The 13,749-nt window shown below is 50.1% G+C and overlaps 2 protein-coding genes across 2 annotated transcripts; one reads left to right on the top strand and one right to left on the bottom strand.

Annotated features, from left to right (window-relative positions):
• Positions 1-5,311: 5,311 nt before the first annotated feature.
• Positions 5,312-9,137, bottom strand: CDIPT (CDP-diacylglycerol--inositol 3-phosphatidyltransferase). Its single transcript, XM_061153185.1, has 6 exons — positions 8,696-9,137; positions 8,466-8,600; positions 7,611-7,764; positions 7,095-7,176; positions 6,489-6,570; positions 5,312-6,370 (listed from the first exon to the last, which is right to left on the bottom strand). Exons 1-6 carry the CDS (start codon positions 8,736-8,738, stop codon positions 6,225-6,227), a joined length of 642 nt encoding a protein of 213 aa, XP_061009168.1. The 5' UTR covers positions 8,739-9,137; the 3' UTR covers positions 5,312-6,224.
• A 611-nt stretch (positions 9,138-9,748) lies between these two features.
• Positions 9,749-13,202, top strand: LOC133063606 (putative protein T-ENOL). The gene is made up of 6 exons (XM_061153186.1): positions 9,749-9,873; positions 10,172-10,265; positions 10,460-10,604; positions 10,885-10,918; positions 11,107-11,164; positions 12,914-13,202. Exons 2-6 carry the CDS (start codon positions 10,176-10,178, stop codon positions 12,947-12,949), a joined length of 363 nt encoding a protein of 120 aa, XP_061009169.1. The 5' UTR covers positions 9,749-9,873; positions 10,172-10,175; the 3' UTR covers positions 12,950-13,202.
• Positions 13,203-13,749: the final 547 nt, after the last annotated feature.

Raw genomic sequence — 13,749 nt, 5'->3', positions numbered from 1 at the left:
ATAAATAAAATTGCATAAAAAAAGAGACAGCAGCCTTGGGGTAGGCTCCTGTTTCCCCATTGACAGATACACACAACAATATCTTTAAGCTATTTTGCAGATACTGAAACCCCCTCCAGGAGGGAGAAGTAAACAACAATTAACAATGGTATGCGGCCCATAAGTATGTAGCCCCCAGACCAGTTGGACCTGAAGGGTGATGATGCTGACTCCTACTAACCTCACCACCAACCCATCCCAAGAATGTCCACGAGCTGATCACGCCCCCTTTGAACAATTACTAGAACAGTTCTTTCTTCCCCAAGGGGAGACACATGGTTTTGAGGCCATCAGCCAGCTCTGGCCCCCTTTGCCTGGCAAAGCAACAATGCTCTCCTTTTCTACTTCACCCCAAACTCTGTCTCTGAGATTCGATTCCAGACTGGTGCACAGAGAAGCTGAGCTTTCGGCATCAAGCTGACTCATGAAGGATGAAGGATGAAGGACCACTGCTCAGCCTCCCACCTGCCTGGGAGCAGGCTGCTGGGGGAATGCCTGCAGTTGGAGGGGCTGCTCAACTGGTGAGGGCCAAGTACAAATCAGTCCCTGCCATTACCCTGCTGAAAGCCCTTCAACGTTCATCCTACAGGTGCCCCCAGAGGGCTCAGGTGAGTCAAACACTGTTTGAGGTGGCAGGACCTACTTAAACAAATAAACCATGGCATTTAATGCCACCACTGAGAAGACGGCAAAAAAAAAAAAAAAAGAAGAAGAAGACTGCTGACGTGGACTGCAGCGTGGTAAAGGTTAACGGCGCCAGCTCTGGAGCCAAGCCAACCAGGATGGACTCCTCTCAGGACCTAGATTTCCTCTCTGGAAAATGGGCTTCTTGTATTGTTTAGTACACAGAAGAGCGCAGATGTGAGGTGAAATGGTAATGCACATAAAAAGCTCGTGGAACGGCTTGTGTTAGTGTTACAGAACACAAGTGTGTGTACCCGATGCATAGTGAGGTCAAATAAACTGAAACCTTATAGTTTGGAGCGCAGAAAGATTTATTGCAGGGCCATGGGAGAAGAACGGTTGGTGGCTCCTGCTCAAAACTCCCCATCGGTTTGACGGGAGGTTTTAACAGGCAGAATGTGGGGTGAGGGCTGCAAGGTGTGTGACTTCCTTCTGATTGGTTGGTAATGAGGTAACAGGGCTGTGCTCCAGCCGGAAGTCACCATCCTCCACCTGAGTGGGGGCTTTGGTTCTGCAGAAGACCTCAAAGGTATTGTTATGTATATTCCTTGAGGAGGGACCAGGACCCAGCCCCAAAGCTGTACTTGTTGCTCAGTTGCTCAGTCAGGACAGACCCTTTGCAACCCCAGGGACTGCAGCACCCCAGGCCTCCCTGTCCTTCACTATCTCCTGGAGTCCGCTCAAACGCATGTCCATTGAGTCAATGATGCCATCCAGACATCTCATCCTCTATCACTCCCTTTTCCTCCTGCCCTCAATCTTTCCCAGCTTCAGAATTGCCTCTTCAGTGAATTGGCTCTTTGCATCAGGTGGCCAAAGTACTGGAGCTTCAGCTTCAGCATCAATCCTTCCAGTGAATATTCAGGGTTGATTCCCTTTAGGACTGACTGGTTGGATCTCCTTGCTGTCCAAGGAACTCTTAAGAGTCTTCTCCAGCACCAAAGTTCTAAAGTATCAATTCTTTGGTGCTCAGCCTTCTTTACGGTCCAACTCTAACATTTGTACATGACTACTGGAAAAACCATAACTTTGACTATATGGACCTTTGTCGGCAAAGTGATGTCTCTGCTCTTTAACACTCTGTCTAGGTTTGTCATAGCTTTTCTTCCAAGAAGCAAGCGTCTTTTAGTTGGTGGCTGCAGTCACCATCTGCAGTGATTTTGGAGCCCAAGAAAATGAAATCTGTCACTGTTTCTACTTTTTCCCAATCTATTTACCATGAAATGATGGGACTGGATGCCATGATCTTAATTTTTTGAATGCTGAGTTTTAAGCCAGCTTTTTACTCTCTTCTTTCACCCTCAAAAGGCTCTTTAGGTCCTCTTTGATTTCTACCATTAGAGTGGTATCATCTGCATATCTGAGTTTGCTGATATTTTTCCCGGCAATTGTGATTCCCTCTTGATTCATCCAGCCCGGCATTTCACATGATGTACTCTGCATATAAATTAAATAAGCAGGGTGACAATTTACAGCATTGATGTAATCCTTTCTCAATTTATAACCAATCCGTTGTTCCATGTCCAGTTCTAACTATTGCTTCTTCTCCAGCATACAGGTGTCTCAGGAGGCAGGTGAGGTGGTCTGGTATTTTCACCTCCTTAAGAATTTTCCACAGTTTGTTGTGATCCACACAGTCAAAGACTTTAGCGTAGTCAATGAAGCAGATGTTTTTCTGGAATTCCCTTGCTTTTTCTATGATCCAATGGATGCTGGTAATTTGATCTCTGGTTCCTCTGCCTTTTCTAAATCCAGCTTGTACATCTGGAAGTTCTCGATTCAAGTACTGTTGAAGCTTAGCTTGGAGAATTTTGAGCATTACTTTGCTAGACTGTGAGATGAGAGCAATTGTGCAATAGTTGGAACATTTTTTGGCACTGCCCTTCTTTGGGATTGATATGAAAACTGAAATTTTCCAGTCCAGTGGCCACTGCTGAGTTTTCCAAATTTGCTGGCATATTGAGGGCAGCACTTTAACAGAATCATCTTTTAAGATTTGAAATAGCTCGGCTGGAATTTCATCACCTCCATTAGCTTTGTTCATAGTAATGCTTCCTAAGGCCCACTTGACTTTGCACTTCAGAATGTCTGGCTCTAGATGAGTGATCACACCATTGTGATTATCCAGGTCATTAAGACCTTTCTTGTATAGTTCTTTTGTGTATTCTTGCCATCTCTTCTTAATTTCTTCTGCTTCTGTTAGGTCCTTGCCTTTTCTGTCCTTTATTGTGCCCATCTTTGCATGAAGTGTTCCCTTGGTATCTCTAATTTTCTTTTTTTTTTCCTTCTAATTTTCTTGAAGAGATCTCTAGTCTTTCCCATTCTATTGTTTTCCTGTTTCTTTGCATTGTTCACTTAAGAAGGCTTTCTCATTTCTCCTTCCTATTCTCTGGAATTCTGCATTCAGGTAGGTATATCTTTCCCTTTCTCCTTTGCCTTTAGCTTCCCTTCTTTTCTCAGCTATTTGTAAGGCCTCCTCAGACAACCATTTTGCCTTCTTACATTTCTTTTTCTTGGGGATGGTTTTGATCACCACTTCCTGTACAATGTTATGAATACCCGCCCATAGTTCTTCAGGTACTCTTGTCTATCAGATCTAATCCCTTGAATCTATTTGTCACCCCCACTGTATAATCATAAGAGATTTGATTTAGGTCATACCTGAATGGCCTAGGGGTTTTCCGTACCTTCTTCAATTTAAGCCTGAATTTTGCAGTAAGGAGCTCATGATCTGAGTCATAGTCAGCTCCAGGTCTTATTTTTTTGACTGTATAGAAGCTGCCCTGCTTAACTGCCCCTCCCTTATTTCTGCAACCCCTCCTTTTCTCTGATTAGCAACTGTTTGAACCTGCCCTTGGGAATTCAGGGAAAGTCAAGGAGGCTGAAAGAAGCCTATTTCCTACAAACAAGAAACGGGACACACAGAAAGAATTTTTACCCAGGAGCCCCACAAGGTCCCGCTGGGTTTCATTAGCAGACCAGCAAATATACAAAATGAATTTAAAATACAGAATACAGGTACATGTGAAGAATTCATTTAGCTACATAAGCAATGAATACCAGTGGTTGCCTCTGGGGAGAACTGGGAGCTTCAAGTGGCAGGAAGACTTCGTCATCCTTTGGTAATGTGTGCAACTTACTATTTTTGCCTATGAATAATGTACCTATTATTTTGAAAGATTCCTACAGCACCTCCTCGTGGCCCTCAGGGTGAAGTCCAAAAGCCCTCTTGGGTTCATCAGGCTGCTGCTGGCTTCTGCCCTACCTTTCATCAGCTCTCCGGCCCCCAACCCCCAGCGTTCAGTGTTCCAGCCATATCGACCTGCTTCCATTTTCCTTTGGCAACTGCCCCGGGTGCTCTCAGGCCGCCTCCCCACTCAGTCAGTTGAGAATCAATCCACCTCTGCATTAACCCTTCCCTCCCCAATTACCATTACCAGCTTTCTTAAGACACCCAAAGCACTACAGCACATTCTACCCCCACCCTTCAAGAAGCACCCTCCTAATGGCTTCATCTCTTCCCTGGCTAGCCAGTGGCCTCCTTTTCACTGAATCCCCTGGGCCTACAGCAGGAGTTGAGGCTCAATACACATCTGATAAATGTCAGCCCTCAGACATGCAGGCCTCTTTGCTGACAAACGTCCATACAGTCAAAGGTATTGTTTTTCCAGTAGTCACATATGGATGTGAGTGTTGGACCACAAAGAAGGCTGAGCGCCAGAGAATTGATGCTTTCAAATTGTGGTGCTGGAGAAGACCTTTGAGAATCCCTTGAAGAGCAAGGAGATCCAACCAGTCAATCCTAAAGGAAACCAACCCTGAATATTCACTGGAAGGACGGATGCTGAAGCTCCAATCCTTTGGCCACCTGACGTGAAGAGCCGATTCATTGGAAAAGACCCTGATGCTAGGAAAGATTGAAGGCAGAAGGGGGCAACAGTCTGCGGCCATACCACCCTGAACGTGCCCAATCTCGTCTGATCTTGGAAGCTAAGCAGGGTTGGGCCTAGTTAGTACTTGGATGGGAGAAGGGGGCAACAAAGGATGAGAATGGTTGGATGGCATCAGCAACTCAATGGACATGAGTTTGAGCAATCTGCGGGAGTTGCTAATGGACAGGGAAGCCTGGTGTGCTGCAGTCCATGGGGTCACAGAGTCGGACACAACTGAGCAACAATAACAGACATGAGCCCCTCTTGGATAAGCTCTTAGAAGGGTAAAATAAGTTATATCTGCAAAGAATCCCCAGTATAGGATCGGGCATATGGTATCTGGTTCAATATAGTCTTTCTTTTCAAAGCTGATGCCAGGCAGCTTTCTGTTCAGATGACAGGGGTAAGCTGTTAGGGACACATGCCCAGAACAATATCCCCTATTGGTAGGTACCCACAAAATGTTTAAGAAGGGTCAGTGATTCTCAGTGTAATTGGGAAAAAGAATCAGTCAGCTGGGGTTTGTTACAATCCCAGACTTCTTGGCCTATCCCTTAATTCCCAACTCTGGAGGTCTGGTGCAGGGTCCAAGAAGCTGAATTTTCCAGAAATACCCCATAAGTGGTCAAAGAACCACACTCTCAGAAACCAACCCATCTATTCATAAGTCTTTACTAAGCAGCTATGATATGCCAGGTCAAGATTAATCTTTTTTGTAGGGACAGAGAAAGAATAAGAAAAGTCTGTGCCCTTGTGGAGTTTACTTTTTAGTGAGTGTAGAAAATATCAGGTACACAAGTAACTGTAGACAGCCAGTGACAGGTGTTGAAAAGAAAATAAAGCAAGTAGGCAGAGGACACAGAATGAGCTTGGGTGGCAGGGAGGGGCTCTGAGGTCACTGAGGAGTGATAGGAAGGAGCCAGCCAGTAAACTAGTATTCAGATGGATCATCATTTTCCCCCCAACCTCTCCCCTCAACACTGGCCCTGCTCCAAGAGTATCTCCAAGGAAACCAACTCTAGAACAGTGACATCCCCTCCTTTATTATCAAGGCCTTCAGAGCCAGGACAGAGGAGATTGCAACGGGGATCTTGACGGCCCCTTCTCTCCCAGCCACAGTACCCACAGGCTTCCTCCAGCCAGGGGCAGAGGTCTGAATCCCTGCCTCTTGGGAACCCTGGCCCCTATCCCACCTCCCTTACTCAAAACCCTAAGGTCTCAGGTCAAGCGAGATCCCAGGGCTGAGCCAGCAGGTCTGACAATGCCCAGTCCTCAGCCAGCTCTCCTGGGGCCCCCGAAGCACTGCCCATGTGGGTGGGGCCTCCTGAGCATCCCTCCTGATTTGAAGTCCAGGTCCTTGGCAATTACGGGGGTGGGAGGACTGGTCCCCAGGATTACGGAGAACGTCATATCACCAAAGAGGATGCCCACCCCCCCTTCCCAGCAGTTTGGATGACACAATTGGAAAGATGTGAGCCTGGGCCCTCCTCTTAGGAAGAGACTGGGGAGCCGCGTGGCACAGTGAGACTCCCAGGGCAGGTGGGCAGCCAGAGGCTGGAGGTTCCAGGGTCACTTCCTCTTGGCCCGATCTGCCGCGTCCAAGGCAGCCATGTTGCGGGCAGCTGTGATCAGGTGGATGACGCTGATGAGAGACTTGAGAAGGGCGATAGGGGCGGTGATCCACAGGCCCATTCGGAAAAGACCCACTGAGCCAACTGTGGGAAGGGATCAAGGGTGATCCAGAGAAAACAGGATGCAGGTGAGGCAGGGGTCTTGTCTCCCCGGGCAGGCCAGACCCCCTCCCATCCTCCTACCCAGTCCCTCATCTCCTACCTAAAGGTCCCTCGGAGAAATTAAACAGGTAGAGGAGGCAGTAGAAGAGCTCGTTTCCAGCACACAGGGTGAACAGGGCAGGCTAAACAAATGGCAAAAAGGCTGCTTGAGCAAGAGGGCAGGGCAGTGGCTCCCATCCTCCAACTAACGGCCAGGGGACCAGGAACTGGGAAAGAGGGGTGCAGGGTGGTGTGGGGAAGATGTGGGGAACAGGGCAGATCAGTCTGCCCAAGGCTCCTCACCTTCCCCTTCAGCCTGGAGCCATGGGCAGCACTCATCATAAGGATATGCACAAACAGGAAGATATTCTTACCCAGCAATGCTGCAATTCTTACCCTCCTTGCCCTACCTGGAGGTACTAACACTGCCCAGCCCACCCAGGAGGAAGACTACACTCCTTATTATGGCCTAAGGCCTTTAGAGAGCTGGTTCTGCAGACCTCTCTGGCTTCTTCCTCCTTCCCTCACCCCTCAAGTCACTCAGTTCTCCTGTGCACACCTGCTGCCTGAGCAATTCACACACACCCTTCCCACCAATCCTGTCCTGGGCCCAGGGCTGGGGCCAGGACTTGCCCTAAGCAAATAGGGAGGGGCGGCAAAGGCTCACTCTGGAGGTGTAGTAGATGCGAAGCACCGGGTTTCCAGACAGGTCGATCATCTTGTGACTTTCACTGCCTCGGACCACAGAACTTAGGGAGAAAGTAGAGGGGGAATCCATGAGTGTGCATTACCAGGAATGCCCACCGAATCCTCAATGCAACCCCCATTACATAAGTACTGGGATTGCCTCTGCTGAACAGAGGGGGGACTGGGGCACAGCTGAGGACCATTGGGCCAGAAGTTACAGTCTAGCTGGGTAGCTGGAGGAAGCAAAATCAGGATTCAAAAGCCCCATCCCCTTCCAAAGGGATGTTATCTCTTTGGAATCCTCAGAAGAGTTTTAAAGATTACTAAGCCAACTGTAAAATAGGATGCTGAGTCAGAGAAGATTCGCCAGACTCCCTTAACAAAGCACAGCTAAAAAGGAGACCTCCCCAGAAGCCTGAAGATACCCCCTGAGAAGGTCTCATCCCTCCCCATGTAGCGTCTTCTTCCACTGGTCCATATCCCCAAAACTGCAGACCTGTGGAGGTGCAGCCAGTGGCTGGCCACGTCTAAGCTCATGCTGAGCTGGAAGAGAAGGGTGGCGCGAGGATACAGCAGGGCCAGGTTGACCAGCAGACACATCGTGGAGCACCGGTCTGTCAGCATGTCCAGCATGGCCCCAAACCGGGTCCCTGAGAAAAACAGTGGAAAGGGGCTGTCAGGGGACAGAGGAGCTGTGACAGGGGCCATATCTGGTGAATCACTCTGATGCAGAGTGTAAGAGTGAAAATGCCCACCATCCACTGGGGGGAAAGGAAAGCAGACTGCTCTGGCTGGAGTGTAAAGGTCAAAGGGCAAAGGTCACCATATCATAAAAGGGGGAAGCCTGGTAGCCTGGAGACAACATTGTAGAAGGGCCTGAGAAAGCTAGCTAGCTCTACAGCTCATCAATCCAGAACCAAGGGTCCAGGTCTCAAGACAAGAAGATTTGAAGTCTTAGGGAAGTCTTAGAGGTGGGTCTAAGAACAGATTTGAAAAAATGAGGTCAACCTCCCAGAAACTATCTCCCTTCCTTCTCCATCCTCCCTCTAAACATGCCTTCTGGAATGCTGATCGCTTGAGTCTGGCACACAGCAGATGCCCAATAACCTGTTGACTGGCTTTTTATTCAGAAAAGCCTCTAGCACTGCCACTGCCATGCCCAGTCGCGCTCGTTCTCAACAGGGAGCTTCAATCCCTTCTGCTCCAAAACCAGGTCATTCTAAACTGCCTTCTACAGAGATGGGAATGACAGGGCCCTCGGATTCCCGAGTACCCACCCACTCCGAGGTCCTGAGGAAGCAGGAAAATGGGGGCAGAGGGTTGTGGGCTGGCTGGAAGAGATGTCTATCACCTTGATTAAGGACTCGAGCAGCGTGTCCATCGAAAGCGTCCAGAAGTCCGCTGAGCAGGTAAAAGGAGGAGGCCGTGAGTGGGCAGCAGGGCATGAAGTAGAAAGAAATGATGGCGAAGACAATCCGAGCATAACCTTGGAATTGAGACAGGGTGAGACAGGCCAGATCTGGGAGCCTGCCCAAGGCCCCTGGCCCTCCCGTTCCGCCCGGTGCCGCGGGTAGCACTCACCGATGAGGTTAGGCACAAACAGGAAGATATTTTCGCTTGCCATCGCGGAGGGCCCCTGGCCGCTCTGGGCCTTAACTGAAGGTGCCAAGTCTGTCCCAGCCTGGGTGCAGATTCACTCTCCAGCCCGGCGCATCAGCCACGCCCACTGTGCGCAGGTCCCTGCCGGGTCCCAGCTGTTCAAGCTCGCCGCCGGCCGGAGCAAGGGCCGACCCAGCTGTGAGCCGGGCGCAGGGGGCGCGCACACCCCGCCCTTCCTATGGGCAGACGCTGGCCTCCGCCTGCCTCGCGGGAGCTGCCGCCTACAGCTGCGGCCCCTGCTGCTCCAGCTGCGCTCGGCTTCCGGAACCTACTTTTCTGCGTTTGTCCTTGCAAAATTAGAGAAAGGAACAAGAGACATAAGAAATGGCTGCGTCCCCTTTAAGATCTGCCCGCTTCCTTTTTCTTTTCTTCCCTCCGCCCCTTTCCATCGATTCGTACCAAAGTACAGAGGGAGGAGAGGGGTCAAAGAATCATCGACGCTGAGCAAAGGAAGGAACTTAAAAGGAGAGATCAAAAGATAACGAGGCCTAGGTAAATGTCTCTACTTTCTTTTCTGCGGAGGATATTACTCCTGGACCTAATGGCAAAAAGATCCCGCCATCCAGAGTCTTTGCACCCCCAAGAGGCAAAGTTATTTGGTACAGCCCACATTTTCCCTTCCCCGCCCCCTCTCTCGGCCCTCATTTGCTGTCGCAGGCTCCAAGCAAAGAGATGACGGCCAGAGAGGCTGGAAGGCGACCTGGGGCGGGGTTGTTTCTCGCCTGCCCCTAGTGGTGGGAGGATTAGGTGCCAAGGTCCACCGTCCGTGATCTTCCGAGTTTCTCAAGCCACTGGCCCTGGGGTCAGTGCTCGCAAGGAGGGATCTAGAGAGGGTGGAGAAGCCGGGGAAGCGAATGCGACCAGCTGGGAAAATGCCCTCCCCCATTTGGTTCTAGAATCCTTAATTTCCTGGCAACGGGGCTACGGAACGTCCTCAGACGCCAAGGTTTTTATAGCAACGGCGCCTCCCCGGGTTCCTCTCTTTCCAGCCTTCCTCCCCAGCTCCCAAATCCCCCGTCCCCACTGCCCGTAAAAGGGCTCGTTAGACCTCTCCGTCTCCCCTCCTGCCGAGTAGCCCAAGATTTCGACACATCTGCTAGGTCAGGGGCGGCAAGTGGGCTGCCTTGTCTTGGGAAGGGCCTTGGGTGGGAAGAAGGATAGAGAGGGCCCCTGCTGGGCGAAGTAAGGGGTAGGTAGGGGAGGTGGGTGTTGTGGGCGTCCCACCTCCTCCCTCCCCTAGGAAGATTTAAAGAAACTATTTCTCTCCCCCAGCTTTCTTTTTTTTTTTTTTCAGAGAGAGAACTGACAGTTCTCCAAGGCCCCGGGGAATGGTGGTGGGTTGGGGTTGGGAGAAGTGAGCTGGTTTTGCAGCCTAACTTGGGCTCCCACCGTCCCCAGGGGAATGTCATCCACTTTTGCCAGGAATGAGGAGAAAAAGGGCAGCCGGCCATCCCAACCCACAACCCCTGCAACCTCACTGGGCTGCGATCTGGTGAGCACTGGAGAGGGCTTCTTGGGGTGGGGGTGAAGTGAGGTGGAGTGTGCTTAGGCTGAGGACACTGAGACTGCCAGCCTTCAGACTCTGGCCTCAACCCTGAGCCCAGAGCCCCCAGCCTGGAAACCTCCAGACCCGGCCCTTCCATGTGGGAACTCTGAGGCTGAACCCCCCAACTTTCCCTTTTCCAGAAGGTTTCTCGCTCTGAGGAATTCCTGACACGGATCAGCACGGAACTCACTGACGAGGCCTTGTTTGTTGCTGCTTGCCACATGAATCCTGTGTCCATCAAGGAAAAACAGACACAAGACCGAGGGACTCAGATATACAAACACGGTGACTCCCCACCTGAGGACCCCTGTGTCCAGAGACCCGCTCATACCCCCAGTTCCAGTCCCTGAGCCCCGCAACGCACCCGCAGTTGACCTCTCCAGGAGCCTGTCCCCGGCTCCCCCATCTCACAGCAACCTTGGGACCACACAGCACCTCCCCACCCACTCACCCAGTCCCCGTCCCTCACCCCTGACCCGGAATCTCCTTAGCCCCTTCCTCACTAGCCACATCTCTTTCTGGCTATCGGGATAGTACTTTCTCTGACTGGGGCCTCTATTTCCAGTGTTCTTCACCAAGACCCGAGGCACTGATACCCGGTGAGTAAGGCTTCACAGGAGATGCCCTTTGTCCTGGGAGAAAGATGAGGAGCCTGTAGGGGAGAGAACCAGGGTTTGACAACATCCCAGCAGAGTAAGGGGATTTTACACCACATAGTCCTGTTCTGTTCTGCTCCAGTCCTTGACTTGAGTTCTCACCTCTCTCCTTTCCCTTCCGCCATCTCTAGCTCAGACAGAAACCGTACCCGCACGAAGGCACATCTCCTGCCATCCCCTCGTGAGAAGGTATGTGCTGGGTCCAGGGATGACAAGGCCATACAGAATAACCATACAGTCAGAGTTCACATCATATACAGTCCCTGTTTTAGGAACTTGGGACACAAGTGAATGACACAGTCTCTGCCCTTGAAAAGTTCACAGTTTAATGTGGGGCCAGTCAAGTAAATGGCCAATTACAACAAATATGGCTAAGTGCCCATGACAGAAATGGAAACAGCGAGAAGAGCACTTACTCGCAGCCTCAGTTGGGACAGGAAGGAAAGGAATCATGGAGCTTCCTGGAGGAGGTGACACTGAAAGAAAGAAATTTCTAGGGGAAAATGAGGTGGTCGGGGTATTCCAAATGGTAGGACTTGTATGAACAAAGGCACAGAGGTGAGTCTCAGGAGGATGACCATGGGTATAAGTGTGTATTCTTTTTTGCTGAAAATTATTTTTTTGGCTGTACCAGATCTTAGTTGCGGCATGTGAGATCTAGTTTGCTGACCAGATATTGAACCTGGTCAGGGCCCCCTGAATTGGGGGCACAGAGTCTTAGCCACTGGACCACCAGGGAAGTCCCTCTGTGTGTGTCCTTTAGGGCCGGGGAGACAGTAGGAGCAGAAGCAGTTTTACTGCTGGACTGTGCAGGCATGGTACCCAGGGACTAATCAAGGGACTTTATGTGTGTTTTATTAAGATCCAGAGATGTTTTCCTACAGGTGAGGAGTCACTGAAGAGTTTTGAGCAGGGGAAGTTGAAATTTTAGATCCATCACACTGGTGGTCAATGGGGAGAGTGAACTGGAAAGGGAAAGATGAGAGGCTGGAAGGTCAATTAGGAATTGGAGACCAAACTAGAGATGAGTAGGTCCTGCATATTCACAGTAATAATAGAGATGAGAGAAAGGGTAGATATGAGTAATAAAGACCAGGAAGAATGAGTTTGGTGATTGATTAAAAAATGGTAGGGGAAAAAAGACGGAATCAGAGGACTCCCAGTTTTCTGATTTGGGATATCTAAGTCTGATGATGCCATGCTTTTGCCCAGAACTCTACAGTAGGTCTCCATTCCAGAGTCAAAGCCAAAGTTCTTCAATGGCTTACAAAGTCCTACATGATCTCTCTCCTCCCCAACCCTATTGTCTCTCTGACCTCATTGCCCATGACTGCTCCCCTTTTCCCAGTCTCGCCAGCCTTCTCATTCTTCCTGGGGCATGGCAGGCATGATGCCACCTTTGGACAGATTGTGTTTGAGGGGCCCCTGGGAACTCCAGGTGGAAATACCCTGTAGACAGTTGGAAATGAAGCTTCAAAGCTCACTGGCAAGGTCTAGGCTGGTGCTAGAGATCTGATGTAGGAGAGGGTTGGCAGTTAAAGAGTGTGCAGTTGCCCTGGCCATGGGGGTGGAAGAGTTTGTGCAGAATGAGAAAGACAAGGGCGCTGAGGTTGGAGCCCTGGAGAACCTCTCCAAGAGGTTGGCAGAGAAGAGAGGGGTTCATGAAGAAGGCAGAAGAGGAACTAAGAGCAAATGTTTATTGAGTATCTTTTATAAATGGGGAATGATGGATAGATTTGTGGGTGGATAGATGGATGGGATGGATGGATGGATGGATAGATGGATGGAAAGAGAATGGTGGGTGAATGATAAACGGGTAGGTGGGAAATGGTGGGTGGATAAATGATTGAGGGTAGGGATTGGATGGATAGGTGAAGGATGGAAGGATAAAAAGACATGCACCTTGGATCTAAAATAAAGACTTCTATTCTTTTCTAGGGAGCTCTGCCTAGCAACTTGACGTCTGGAGGATGATCCCAACTTTGGTGCTGCTCTTGGCCTCTTGTGCCCTCCCCTGACTCTGTCTCTCTGCAACATGTCAAAGCTCCTCTTTCACCGCTCATTCAACAGTTCGGTTCTGGGGGCGTTCCTGGTCGTGAGCAACATCACCCCTGAAGCCTCCAAAGTGTTCCGGAACCATCAGACACCTTGCCACCCTCAACTGGCAGGGACACCACCAGCAATGAAAAGCTTTAATAAAGAGACAGAGATCCTTCCCTCCTCTCAACCTGGGCAGTGCTCTTGTGTGACTTCTCTGGGGTGATGTGAAAGGAGCACCCCTGCCCCCTTTTGCCAGATGTGTGGGCATATTATTGGAATGGCATATTCCATATTATGGGAATGGCTTTAATTCAGGCAGTTATCAACCTATTATCCATCAGCCTGTTGGCAGAGATGAGTTCAAAGGTTCAGATCCATCCTCCCAGCCAGACTCCAGCTTCTTAAGGTCTAGGCCTGTGACATCTGAGAGACTCCACCCCGGCCACCAGTGTCAGTGTGGAGGTCTCTCCTCTGTGCTTTGGAGCCACCTGGCTTTGGAACACATCGTGGTGGAAGGCAGTGCTGGAGGCTTTGTGAATTTTGCATTTAAATCTCAGTCTGGCTACTTTTTGGAGCCTCCTGAGGAATTTACTGTCAGTTCACATCTCCAAGCCCCTGTTTCCTTATCTGAAAAATGGAAATAATTGTCCCTGCCCCAGGAGGACCTTGTGAGAGTTAAAAACATAATTGTATGCATAGTGCTCATCACAATGCCTGGCTCAGAATAAATGCCC

The sequence above is a fragment of the Dama dama genome, chromosome 10 (genome assembly GCF_033118175.1).
Source record: "Dama dama isolate Ldn47 chromosome 10, ASM3311817v1, whole genome shotgun sequence".
NCBI classification, from domain to species: domain Eukaryota; kingdom Metazoa; phylum Chordata; class Mammalia; order Artiodactyla; family Cervidae; genus Dama; species Dama dama.
This window is presented reverse-complemented; position numbering and strand designations above follow the sequence as displayed.

What these genes read in the sequence shown, in the direction of transcription:
- CDIPT (XM_061153185.1), bottom strand. Translation starts at nt 8,738, where the DNA reads ATGGCAAGCGAAAATATCTTCCTGTTTGTGCCTAACCTCATCG. An exon ending in GTTTGTGCCTAACCTCATCG is followed by an intron (nt 8,601 to 8,695) that starts GTGAGTGCTACC and finishes CTCAATTCCAAG; the next exon opens with GTTATGCTCGGATTGTCTTC. An exon ending in TGCTCGAGTCCTTAATCAAG is followed by an intron (nt 7,765 to 8,465) that starts GTGATAGACATC and finishes TGTTTTTCTCAG; the next exon opens with GGACCCGGTTTGGGGCCATG.
- LOC133063606 (XM_061153186.1), top strand. Translation starts at nt 10,176, where the DNA reads ATGTCATCCACTTTTGCCAGGAATGAGGAGAAAAAGGGCAGCCGGCCA. An exon ending in ACCCGAGGCACTGATACCCG is followed by an intron (nt 10,919 to 11,106) that starts GTGAGTAAGGCT and finishes CGCCATCTCTAG; the next exon opens with CTCAGACAGAAACCGTACCC. An exon ending in TGCCATCCCCTCGTGAGAAG is followed by an intron (nt 11,165 to 12,913) that starts GTATGTGCTGGG and finishes ATTCTTTTCTAG; the next exon opens with GGAGCTCTGCCTAGCAACTT.